This window comes from Chionomys nivalis, chromosome 15, assembly GCF_950005125.1.
Source record: "Chionomys nivalis chromosome 15, mChiNiv1.1, whole genome shotgun sequence".
Lineage (NCBI taxonomy): Eukaryota > Metazoa > Chordata > Mammalia > Rodentia > Cricetidae > Chionomys > Chionomys nivalis.
In genome coordinates this window covers 51265489-51279292 of record NC_080100.1, presented here as the reverse complement: position 1 = coordinate 51279292, position 13804 = coordinate 51265489, and the positions used below count along the sequence as shown (strand labels likewise).

At 41.0% G+C, this 13804-nt stretch overlaps 1 protein-coding gene across 2 annotated transcripts in view; it reads right to left on the bottom strand.

The window, feature by feature from the left end:
* The window catches only part of Scamp1 (secretory carrier membrane protein 1), a 92638-nt gene that overhangs the window by 38961 nt on the left and 39873 nt on the right, over positions 1-13804 (bottom strand). For both annotated transcript variants that reach the window (XM_057789795.1, XM_057789796.1), the window contains one exon: positions 12781-12858. In XM_057789795.1, the coding sequence (XP_057645778.1) occupies positions 12781-12858 (78 nt within the window). The remainder of the gene's footprint in view (positions 1-12780; positions 12859-13804) is intronic.

Sequence of the window (13804 nt, the reverse complement as noted above, 5' to 3'; positions counted from 1 at the left end):
GCTTCTGTAAAGAACTGGGACTCAGTTCCCAGAACAGGGTTAGCAGCTGACACTGACCTGGAACACCAGCTCCAGGAAAGCAGATGCCGGCCTTCTTTTCTTCCGAGGGCACTGCACTCACATGTAAACGCACACACACACACACACACACACCACACCCCCACCACACTTCCACCATATATGCACACACCACACACATAGATCACGCACACACACACACCACACACAACAGAACACATACATCAAACACACCACAAACATACAAACCCCACACATATACCCCGTACCTCCACCGCATACCACACGCACAGACAATACACACAACCACACACCACACATATACACAAACTCACACAAAACATTACACACATCACACCACTCACATAAAACACCACACACAGAGACAACACATGACACACATACCATACACAGACAACACATACACGCAACCACTCATACAATATAACAAAACACACACATAGACAACACACATACATTCATACTACACATATACACCCACACAACACATACACACAACCACTTATGATACAACATCCACACCACATAACACACCACATAAAAAAAAAAAAAAACTAAAGAAGCCAGGTGGTGGTGGTACACACCTTGGTACACACCTTTAATCCCAGCACTCAGGAAGTAAGCAGAAGGATTTTGGTGAGTTCAAAGTAAGCATGGTCTACGGAGCAAGTTCCAGGACAGCCAGAGCTAGCTGTCCTGGAACTTGAAAAAGCAAACACACCAAACCAAAAAAAAAAAAAAAAAAAAAAAAAAAAAAAAAAAGAAACAAAACTGCAGGCCAAGTTCTCTAAGGAAAATTAATTTGTTCCCAAACCCTCAAAAGGACACCAGCAAACAAAATTCAACAACATACTTTTTAATTACACATCATGACCCATGAGATTTATCCTTGACCCATTAAGGCTGATACACTACATATAATAGTCAACATGACACACTGTGTCAACAGAACAGAAACTGAAAATCACAAGCCAGAGCCAGAGACCCCTGAGGGTCCGGATGTGAATCTGGAACCTTCAAGGGAGTAGACCTAAGCCAGGACCCCTGTGGGTCTGGACATGAGTCTAGAAACTCCGAGGAACTAGGCCTGAGCCAGAACCTCTATGGGTCTGGGCGCTGGTCTGGGACATCAAAGGGAATAGACAGAAACCTGAAACCTCTGGGGGTCCCAGTGTGAGTCTGGGAATCTGAGGGAGTAAGCCTGAGCCAGGTCCTCTGTGGTTCTAGGTACACCTGAGTCTGGGAATCTGAGGGAGTAAGCATGAGCCAGGTCCTCTGCGGTTCTGGGTACACCTGAGCCTGGGAACTCAGAGGCAGGAGACCAGAGCCAGAGACCTTGGCAGGACCAACCCCTAGGAGGGGATCCAGACCAGGATTTACAGAAAGAAGTCAAAGCCAGTAACTTAGGCCAAAGTAGGCCTGCGACAGCAAACTGCAAAGGAGCAAAGCAAAGCCCAGGAGCACTGAGCTACCTCCAGGAACATGGGGTAACCAATGAGGTAACTAGAACTGTGGCACTGACTGTACCATCTAAAACAACCATCTAGAAGATTTATCAACAGAATCTCAGATAGCCCCAGCCACACCTATTAGAGGAAAAGATGAGTAGAAAAGGTAAGAACACACGCAACACCGCAAAGAGCAACATAACACCAGTAAAGCCAAAAGACCCTACAAAAGCAAGACTTGAATAGCCAAATATAGATGAAGCAGAAGAAAATGACTTAAAAATTACTTCAAGAGAATGTTTGAGCCGGGCGTTGGTGGCGCACGCCTTTAATCCCAGCACTTGGGAGGCAGAGGCAGGCGGATCTCTGTGAGTTCGAGACCAGCCTGGTCTACAAGAGCTAGTTCCAGGACAGGCTCCAAAACCACTGAGAAACCCTGTCTCAAAAAACCAAAAAAAAAAAAACCAAAAAAAAAAAAAAAAAAAAGAGAATGTTTGAAACTCTTAAAAGAGGAAATGAGAAATTCCCTTAAAGAAACGGAAGAAAAGACAAATTAGAAGACATCAGCAAATCCCTTAAAGAAAACCAAGAAAAAGCAATCAAACATATGAAAGAAACTATTGAAGACTTGAAAACTGAAATAGAGACAAGAAAAAACATAAGCAAAGAAATTATAGAACAGAAATCATGAGAAAACCATTAGGAACCACAAACGCAAGGATGAACAATAGAATACAAGATATGGAAGAGAGAATCTCAAGTGCTGAAGATACATTAGAGAAAATAGACTCATCAGTCAAAGAAACCATTAAATCTAACAAAAGCTTAACCGAAAATATCCAGGAAATATGGGGCCCCATGAAAAGGCCAAATCTAAGAATAATAGGGATAGAAGAAGGAGAAGTTGTTCAACTCAAAAGCACAGAAAATATATTTAACAAAATCATAGAAGAAAACTTTCCCAACCTAAAGAAAGATATGCCTATGAAGATACAAGAAGCTTACAGAACACCAAATAGACTGGATACAAAAAAAGTCCTCTTACCACATAATAATCAAAACACTAAACATACAGAGTAAAGAAAGAATATTAAGAGCTGCAAAGGAAAAAGGCCAAGTAACATATAAAGGTAGACCTATCAGAATTACCTGATTTCTCAATGGAGACAATGAAAGCCAGAAGGATGTGGTCAAGCATTATGCAGACATTAAAAGACCACAGATGCAAGCCCAGACTATTATACCCAGCAAAACTTTCAATCACCATAGAAGGACAAAACAATATATTTATTCCATGACACAACTAGATTTCACCAATTCCTAGCCACAAACCCAGGCCTACACAAAATACTAGAAGAAAAACTCCAACCCAAGGAAGTTGGCTACACCAACAAAAGCACAGACAATTGATGGTCTCATAGCAGCAAATCCCAAAGGGAAAAATGCACAAATTAACATCACCAACAATGAAAACTAAATTAACAGAAGATAGTAATCACTGGTCATTAATATCCCTTAATATAAATGGACCCAACTCACCTATAAAAAGGCACAGACTAACAGATTGGGTACAAAATCAGAATACATCCTTCTTCTGCATACAAGAAACACATATTAACCTCAAAGACAGACATCATCTCAGAGTAAAGGGTCGGAAAAAATTCCAATCGAATGGACCTAAGAAGCAAGCTGGTGTAGCTATCCTAACATCTAACAAAATAGACTTCAAGCTAAAATCAATCAAAAGAGACAAAGAGGGTCATTTCATATTAGTGTCACAGTAAAGAAACCATCAAGAGGAAGTCTCAATACTGAACATCTATGCCCCAATTACAAGGGCACCCTCATATGTCAAAGAAACACTTCTAAAGCTTAAATCATACATTAAACCCCACACACTAATAGTGGGAGACTTCAACACTCCTCTCTCACCACTGGACAGGTCAGTCAGACAAAAAATGAACAAAGAAAAAAGAGAACCAACAGATGTTATGACTAAAATGTACTTAATAGAATATTCCATCCAAACAGAAAAGAATATACCTTCTTCTCAGCATGTCATGGAACCTTCTCAAAAGTTGACCACATACTTGGTAACAAAACAAACCTCAACAAATAGAAAAAATTGGAATAACCCAATGTACCTTATCAGATCACCATGATTTAAAACTAGAAGTCAACAGCAGTACTAATCCCAGAAAACCAACAAATACATGGAAATTAAACACTACTAATTGAATTAAACACTTGACCCATTGAATCATCAATGGGTCAAGGAAGAAATAAAGGAAGAAATTAAAGACTTCCTAAAATTCAATGAAAATGACCACACAACACACCCAAATTTATGGGACACAATGAAAGCAGTGTTAAGAGGAAAGTTCACAGCACTAAATGCCTACATAAAGAAGCTGGAAAAAAAAAATCCCACACTAGTGAATTAACAGAACATTTGAAAACTTTAGAACAAAAAGAAGCAAACTCACCCAAGAGAACTAGATGGCAGGAAATAATCAAATTCAGAGCTGAAATCAACAAAATAGAAACAAAGAAAACAATACAAAGAATCAATGAGACAAAGAGTTGATTCTTCAAGAAAATCAGTAAAATAGACAAACCTTTATCCAAACTAACCAAAAGGTAGAGAAAGAATATCCAAATTAACAATATCAGAAATGAAAAGGTGGACATAACAGACACAGAAGAAATACAGAGAAACATCAGGTCATATTTCGAAAACCTGTATTCCACAAAATTGGAAAACTTAAAGGAAATGGACAGCTTTCTGGATAAATATCACTTACCAAAATTAAATTAAGATAAACAGATAAGGGCTGGAGAGATGGCTCAGAGGTTAAGAGCACTGACTGCTTTTCCAGAGGTCCTGAGTTCAATTCCCAGCAACCACATGGTGGCTCACAATCATCTATAATGAGATCTGGTGCCCTCTTCTGGCATGCAAGCATACATGGAAGGAATGTTGTATATATAATAAACAAATCTTTTTTAAAAAGATAAACAGATAAGCAAATTAAACAGACCTATAACTGCTAAAGAAATAGAAACAGCTGTCAAAAGTCTCCCAACAAAAAAAGCCCAGGACCAGATGGTTTCAGCGCAGAATTCTACAAGACTTTCAAAAAAGAACTAATACCAATGCTCCTCAAATTGTTCCACACAATAGAAACAGAAGGAACATTGCCAAACTCTTTTTATGAGGCTACAATTACCCTGATAACCAAACCACAGAAAGACATTACTAAGAAAGAGAATTACAGACCAATCTCACTCATGAACATTGATGCAAAAATACTAAATAAAATACTAGCAAATCAAAATCAAGAACACATCAGAACCACCATCCACCATGATCAAGTTGGCTTCATCCCAGAGATGCAGGGATGGTTCAACATACGAAAATCTGTTAATGTAATCCACCACATAAACAAATTGAAAATAAAAACCACATGATCATCTCATTAGAGGCTGAAAAAGCTTTTGACAAAATACAACATCCCTTCATGATAAATGTCTAGGAGAGAGCAGGGATACAAGGAACATACCTAAACATAATAAAGGCAATATACAGCAAACCAACAGCCAACATCAAACTAAATAGAGAGAAACTCCCAGCAATTCCACTGAAATCAGGAACAAGACAAGGTTGTCCACTCTCTCCATATCTATTTAATATAGTTCTTGAGGTCCTAGCTAGAGCAATAAGACACCAAAAGGAGATCAAGGGGATACAAATCAGAAAAGAAGTCAAACTCTCACTATTTGCTGATGATATGATAATTTACATAAGCAACCCCAAAAATTCTACCAAGGAACTTCTACAACTCATGAACACTTTCAATAAAGTAGCAGGATACAAGATTAACTCAAAAAAAAAAAATCAGTAGCCCTCCTTTACACAGATGATAAAAGGGCTGGGGAAGAAATCAGAGAAACATCACACTTCACAAAAGCCACAAATAGCATAAAATATCTCGGAGTAACTCTAACCAAACAGGTGGAAGACTTATATGACAAGAACTTTAAATCTTTGAAGAAAGAAATTAAGAAGATACCAGAAAGTGGAAAGATCTCCCATGCTCTTGGGTAGGTAGAATTAACATAGTAAAAATGACAATCCTACCAAAAGCAATCTATAGATTCAATGCAATGCCCATCAAAATTCCAGAAAAATTCTTCACAAACCTTGAATAAACGGTACTCAACTTCATATAGTAAAGCAAAAAAATCAAGGATAGCCAAAACAATCCTGTACAATAAAAGAATGTCTGGAGGCATCACAATTCCTTGACTTCAAACTGTACCATAGAGCTACAGTACTGAAAACAGTCTGGTATTGGCATAAGAACAGACTGGAGGACCAATGGATACAACTTTCTGCCTCCATGTATACCCACACGCCAGAGGAGGGCGCCAGATCTCATTACAGATGGTTTGGAGCCACCATGTGGTTGCTGGGAATTGAACTCAGGACCTTTGGAAGAACAGACAGTGCTCTTAACCACTGATCCATCTCTCCAGCCCTGGAGGACCAATGGAACTGAATAGAAGACCCGGATATCAATCCACACATCTTGGAACACCTGATTTTTGACAAAAAAAGAAGCAAAAATATCAAATGAAAAAAAGAAAGCATATTTAAGAAATGGTGCTGGCATAAGTGGATATCAACATGTAGAAGAATGAAAATAGACCTATATCTATCACCATGCACAAAACTCAAGTCCAAATGGACCAAAGACCTCAACATAAAGCCAGCCACACTGAACCTTATAGAAGACAAAGTGGGAAGTACACCTGAACATATTGGCACAGGAAACCACTTCCTAAATATAACCCCAGCAGCATAGACACTGAGAGAAACAATTAATAAATGGGACCTCCTGAAACTGAAAAGCTCCTGTAAAGCAAAGGACACGGTCAACAAGACAAAACGACAGGCTACAGAATGGGAAAAGATCTTCACTAACCCCACATCAGACAGAGGTCTGATCTCCAAAATATACAAAGAACTCAAGAAATTGGACACCAAAAGAACAAATAATCCAATAAAAAAAAATGGAGTACAGAATTAAACAGAGAACTCTCAAGAGGAATCTAAAATGGCTGAAAGACACTTAAGGAAATGTTCAACATCCTTAGTCATCAGAGAAATGCAAATCAAAACAACTCTTGAGATTCCATCTTACACCTGTAAGAATGGCCAAGGTCAAAAACACTGATGACAACTTATATAGGAGAGGTAGTGGGGAAAAGGGAACACTTCTGCACTGCTGGTGGGGATGCAAGCTGGTATAGCCACTTTGGTTGTCAGTGTGGCGATTTCTCAGAAAATAAGGAAACAACCTTCCTCCAGACCCAGTAATACCACTTTTGGGTATATATCCAAAGGATGCTCAATTGTACCACAAGGACATTTGCTCAACTATGTTCATAGCAGCATTGTTTGTCATAGCCAGAATATGGAAGCAACCTCGACCTCGACCCTCGACCGAAGAATGGATAAGGAAAATGTGGTACATTTATACAATGGAGCACTACACAGCAGAAAAAAAATAACCACATCCTGAATTTTCATGCAAATGGGTGGAAATAGAAAACATTTTTAGTGACGTAACCCAGACATAGAAAGACAATTATCACATGTACTCACTCAAAGGTGGTGGTTTTTAAAACATAAAGCAAAGAAAGCCAGCCTATAAACCACAATCCCAGAGAACTTAGACAACAATGAGGACACTAAGAGAGACTTACATAGGTCTAATCTACATGGGAAGTAGAAAAAGACAAGATCTCCTGAGTAAATTGGGAGCATGGGGACCTTGGGGGATAGTTGAAGGGGGGAAGGTAGAGGCAGGGATGGGAGCAGAGAAAAATGTAGAGCTCAATAAAAATCAATTAAAAAAAAGAAAAAAGAAAATCACGTGATCATCTCAATTGACATAGAAAAAAATGTTGACAAAATCTATCATACTTTTTTAGCAAAAACTCTCCTCAGTTCATACTGAAGGAAACTCCCTCAGCATACACAAGACTATTTGCAAAATCTCCACAGCATTCATGGGGGAAAGCTAAAAGTTTTTCCACCAAGACACCATACACGACAAGGAGGCTCAACTCTTGCTACTTCTATTTAGCTCAGTACTAGAAGTACAATAAAGGGCCATAGGCACGAGAGAATATGAATCCAAATCAAAAATGTAAAATTATCCCTTTATAGCAACAGCAAGACTATATGTTGAAGTCACTATGAAAACATTAGAACCAAGAGATGAACACAGGAAGGCTGTATGCAGAGCCCCCAGCAAGGCATTAGCATTCATTAGCCTGACTGGAAAAGAAACCAAGAGTGACTCCATTCGTGACGGCATTAAGAAGATATCTAGGAATAAACTGACTGTAAAAACTGAAGGCATGACTTTGTGGAAACTACTCAGGTTATTGGCAGAGGTGACCGAGGACAGGGGTGCTTGACCGAGATGATGGGACACAAACCCTCTTCCTCTGTGTCCCAGCTGTGAGGTGAGTGGTTTTGTCCCACCCAGCATGATATGTCGCCTTGCCATAGGCCTAAAGCAAAAGGGCCAGCCAATGACAGCTAGGCCCTCCAAACTATGAGCCAAAAGAAAGCTTTCCTCTGTGTACAGAGAGAATCGTGGGTATTTGTTATAATGACAAAAAACTAAGCTATAAAACACTGATGGGAAAAAATGGAAGAAAAAAAAAACAATTGAAAAGATGGACCCACACCTATGGTTCATAATGATTTTGTTAAAGTGTCCATCTTACCCAAAGCAGTACATAGCCCAATGTAAGCCCTGTAAAATTCCATTAAGATTCTTCACAGGAGCAGAGAAAAAAACCCTGATGCCTGCACAGAACTATAACGTCCCCCAACAGCAGATACATCATTAAAAAATCATACTTCCTGACTTGAAGTTCAAGTTACAAAGCTCCAGTAATCAAAATAGCACGACTCTCCCAGAAAAAGGCTTAAAGAGGCCAGAAAAAGAGTACAGCGCAAAAATCAATCTAAGCACATATAGTCAACTGGTGTATATGTGAGAGAGAGGGAGGCAGGAGGGCGGAGATCAAAGAGCAGCTTTCAGTGGTCAGTTCTCTCTGCCCTGTGGAGCCTGGGGCTCATACTCAAGCACTGCCTGTGGAGTCATCTCACTGACCTTTTGATGAGGCCACTGACAGAAAGCGGGGAGAAGACAGCCTCTTCAACAAGGGTTCTAGGGAAAGATCTCCACGTGGAGTCGGCAATCCCTCTTCAAGTATAAACCGGGAGGAAATACAACCATTTCTCAGTATCTGCATCCCTGGCCTGTGTAACACTACTGACAACAGCACAGATGGACAAAGAAATGGCAGTCTGTAATTATTTGGCTCTCAAAAACAATGTAATTTTGCCATTTGTTATATTAATGCGTCCATAGGATATTATGCTAAGTGAAATAAACCAGACACAGGAAGAAAACTATTGCATGATCTCATTTACACATAAAATCTAAAAAGAAGTACAAAATGGTGATTACAGAAGACGGGGAAACTAGGGTAGCAAAGGGGAGATGTAGGCCAGAGAAGAGCAAGAAGTAAATTCCTAAGACAAGCCGGTCCACTGCTGTGAAGCCCAGCAGCTCATGGGAGCAGATGCACAGACCCACAGTCAACGTCTGCTGGCACTCAAGGAATCATGTAGAAGAGGGGCAGGAAAAACCGTAGGAGCCACAGGGGTCAAGAACATCACAAGAAAGCCTGGGTCAACCAACCTGGGCTCCAGGAGCTCCCAGAGATCGAGCTGACAATCAGGGAGCCTGCATGGAACTGACCTAGGCCCTCGGCATATGTATTACAGTTGTGTGGCTTGGTCTTCTTGTGGGGCTCCTAACAGTGGGAGCAGGGGCTGTCTCTGACTCGGCTACCTGCTTTGGGGACCCTTTCCTCCTACTGAGTGTCTCGTCCAGCCTAATTGTGAGGGGGTGTGCTCATTCTTACTGCAACTTGATACGCCATGTTTGGTTGATATCCCTGGGAGGCATGCCCTTTTCTGAAGGGAAACAGAGGAGGAGTGGACCTAGGGGAGAGGAAAGCTGGGGCGAGGCTGGGAGGGGAGAAGGGAAGGTACACTGTGGTGGGGATATAATATATGAGAGAGGAATAAGTAAGTAAATAAATTTTAAACATTAGAGGCGACATAGGATTGGAGAGATGCGGTGCCGAGGGTGTGTCCAGCTCCCAGGACCTGGTGCCCACTCTCCCGACCTTCACAGGCGTGCACATGTGCACATGCCACACACAGATAAACAAAACCTTAAAGAATGTAAAGCTAGTGAGACTGACGAGATCACTCTGGGTACTGAGTTGAAACAGACTGAAAAGCACAGGAAGAGATGGTGAGAGAAACGGGAGACAGTTTCTAACTACTGCCTTGTCACACAGAATGTGATGAGAGGAGAGGACATGGGTGAACAAGACCTGGGAATCTAAGAGCAGGACTGACATTCTGGAGGCCCCAGAGGCCCGTACCAACAAGACAAGTGACTGACATTCAGTCAGAGGGGAACAACCCTAAAGCTAAGGGTGTAGTCGGGTAGAACCCCAATCCTACGACGAGTGCACAGCCCTATGTTGTGTAAATACATTATTGTAGGGGCTACCCTCCCAGCCACACTGCCACTAATTGCATGGGATCCACAGTCCCGCTTATGAAAAGTCCATCACAACTAATCCTGTGGCTGACACCACTCCCTCACGGAGCGGGTGAGGAGGTCATCAGGGCCTGCCAGATATTCCAGCCACTCCCCCAGTCACCTGTATGCAATTCTGCTCTAATTGCATGTGGCAGTGGAGTCTTGGGGAGATGGCAGGGTGTACAGGCTGGGGAAGACTGGAGGACGAGGGCTATGGGAAGTTGTCATCCGCGCTGGCTGAAGACTTTCCAGTGCATCTGCTCTGGGGCAGATCAAGTGCCTGTCAGTCAACCCTCACCTAGGCTCAGAAAGGAAGCCCATTGAACTTCTGCCCTCCACTGGCACTGCATGAATATGGTATAAGACATGCATGCGGGCAAAACACCCATACACATAAACAAATCTAAAAACATAAAAATAAACATGCTGCACAAGCTGCACCAAGTTCTTTGATAACAATCTTGTTCCTGGTTCTGAAGTAGTGCATCTGCTCAGAAAATCCAGAATTGCTAAATTTTAAACAGATTCTCATTAAAGTCTACCTCCCTAAAGACACCTCTTTTAAATAGCCTTTCTGGGACTATAAAGTCTCAATATCTAGGGCCATAATTTACAATTTTATGTTTCATTTGTCCTACATATATCTTCTTTGCAAGTATGTAGAATTAAAAAAAAAATAAACCCACTTAGGTGACAAATTTTCCAAGGCCAGGACTTCTACTCCTTAGTCATCTGTCTCTAAAGAGAACAAGGTGTGTGTTGGGTAGTTTTATGCCAACTTGACAAAAGTTAAAGTCATCTGAGAGGAGGGGACCTTAATTGAGAAAATGCCTTCACAAGATCAGGCTGCAGACAAGCCTGTAGGAAACTTTCTTAATTAGTGATTCATGTGGGAGGGCCCAAGCCATTGTGGGTGGTGCCATTCCTGAGCTGCTGGTCCTGAGTTCTATAAGAAAGCAGGCTGAGCAAGCCATGGGGTAGCAAGCCTGTAAGCAGCACCTCTCTGTGGCCTCTGCATCAGCTCCTGCCTCCAGGTTCCTGCCCTGTTTGAGTTCCTGTCCCGACTTCCCTCAATGATGGAATACAATATGGACCTGTAAGCCAAATAAACCCTTTCCTCTCAACTTGCTTGTGGTCATAGTGTTTCATCACAGCAACAGTAGCCCTGACTAAGCCAGGGTAAAAGGCAAAGCTTTACAAAAAAAAAAAAAAAAAAAAAACAGATGAGTTACTGCTACTTCCAAACCAGAAGTCTTGTGTCTCAGATAATTTCCTAAAAAAAAGAAGAAGAAACTTAAAATACCTATTTGGAATGTCACCGTGAGAGTTTGATAAGATAAAGTAGATAGCATAAGATATCAGACTCTCATTCGTTTAGAAATTCCACTCATTTTTTAGGATCTATATGCCTGGAACAAGGACCAAATACATTTTTCTTTTTCATCACAAGTCAACAAAATAAGACTCTGAAGAAACTCCTCAGCAAAACCTACATCATCTTTCAGAATAATTCTCTACACTATGAAAAGTATCCACCAGGAAGAAGTGGTCACCAGGCAAGGATCATTATGGGCTGGTGAAAATCACATGCACACCCAGGTATTTGTGGATGACGAACACTTTCAGAGTCACAGCTGTCTACAACAAGGGACCTGCTGAATAAAGTGTGCACGATACTAACACAGATTCAGAAGATAGCATTATTTGCTGAGGAGAGCTACTTCAATAGTTTTAAAATCTGGGTCAAATATAATTATCAAAAAGACTTTAGTAAAAAGCCCTACATGCAACTGGTTACGACCTTAACAGACAACACAACGTAGTCCTGTCTACCCTCTTAACGTGCACGTAGAGCAGCGGACACCGTCAGGGAGTTCTTCTCGTACCCCTAAGTCACACAAAATTTTGAGAGGAAGAATATTCTTTTCTAGAGCAAGCAGATTTCCAGAAGGAAACCACTACAGCAGAAGTCGAGTCCTGCTCAAACACTGTGATTCAAACGACAAGCACACAATTAAGTTCCAGACACAACCCCATCACAAGAAAGTCTCCCCCAGGGCTTGAGATGGCTCAATGGTTAAGAGCACTGACTGCTTTTCCAGAGGTCCTGGGTTCAACCCCCAGCACCCACATGGCAGCTCACAACTATCTGTAACTCCAGTTTCAGGGGGCCCAAAACTTCCCATGGCAAAACACTAATACATATAAAATTTTTAAAAAGTAAGAAAGAACACATCTCCCCACATTACTACACAGACAACACAGCATCACTGGGCACAGTCCTACTTCCCAGTGTTCCAAGCACTGTACAGAAGTTCATATAACACAGGTTAGCACTTTACTGAATGGAAGAGGAAATCTGTGTAGTTTATCTAGAACCATCATGGTAATTTTTGGTTACCAACAAAGCCTTTCTCATAAAAGAAAAATAGTCCTAACTTGTTGAATTCTAAAGAACACATGCATTCACACAGCTTATCTGATACCCCATGAGCTGGAAAGAAACATAATTAAAATATAATCCCCTATTTAATTTCCACTTAAACATCTAAAAGAAGTGCGAGGTAAAGCAATCTTACCGTTCTAGAGTCTGAGAAGGGATTGTATTCATCGAGTCCTGGGGGCACATTTCTTGTCACCTGTGTAACAGATGGGTCCTGGAAGAAAATTTGAAGGAGAAAAGAAAATTTAAGTTATCTATTACGACACAATTTTGATATTTAAATACAATTTGCTTTATCTGAACCTTTGGTCACCCAGCAAAATAGAGCAAACAAAGTACTGTCAAATATATTCAACATTTCAACAAAGGTAATAAATATTTAAACCCACAGCCTTCACACCCTCAAAGAAAACAAATAAAACTTGGGTTAGAGGCAAGACAGCTGCCGTCTGTCCCTCCTACTGTTGTGTGGCCCTGACTGCCTAACTCGCTCAGATTAAACCCACCGTCTTTAAGACTCACAAAGTGCACACCTCTTACCCCTTTATGACACAGGGTCTCACTCTACAGTCTAGGCTGGCTTTGAACTCTTGTTAGTCCTACTGACTCGGTCTCCTGAGTGTTGGCCATTACATTCATTAGCTACTATACCTGGCTTCATGATCTCCTTTTTATTTCTGTAATGTTTTATTATTTTTTATTAATTTCATACATGAGTAATTTATCACTTCCACCCCCTTCATCCAAATCCTCCCGAATACGTGGTCTCTTCTTTACTGTTGTCACACATGTATGTGTACATCTATATGCTTGTGTGTATACACACACAGAGAAGTATGTAGGTGTAGAGAGATCTATGACACATATGTATGTATAACCTACTGAGCCCATGTGCTCATGTGGATATGTAGCCAAGGCTGGCCCTGACATCGGACGAGCTGTGTGGGAACTCACCCCTGAAGGAAACCAATTCTCCCTTTCAGCACTCACTGCCCACCTATAGCTTTTTTTCTAGAAGTGGGATTTTAAAATAGCACCTTCAAAAGTTTTCCCAATTTCAAATCTGAATACATTATAAATCATCTAGAGCACTGGAGAGTGTTCCCTCTTATTTTACTGTTGGCGGAGACTGCTCGTTCATTCCCAGCCACCCAGACCTG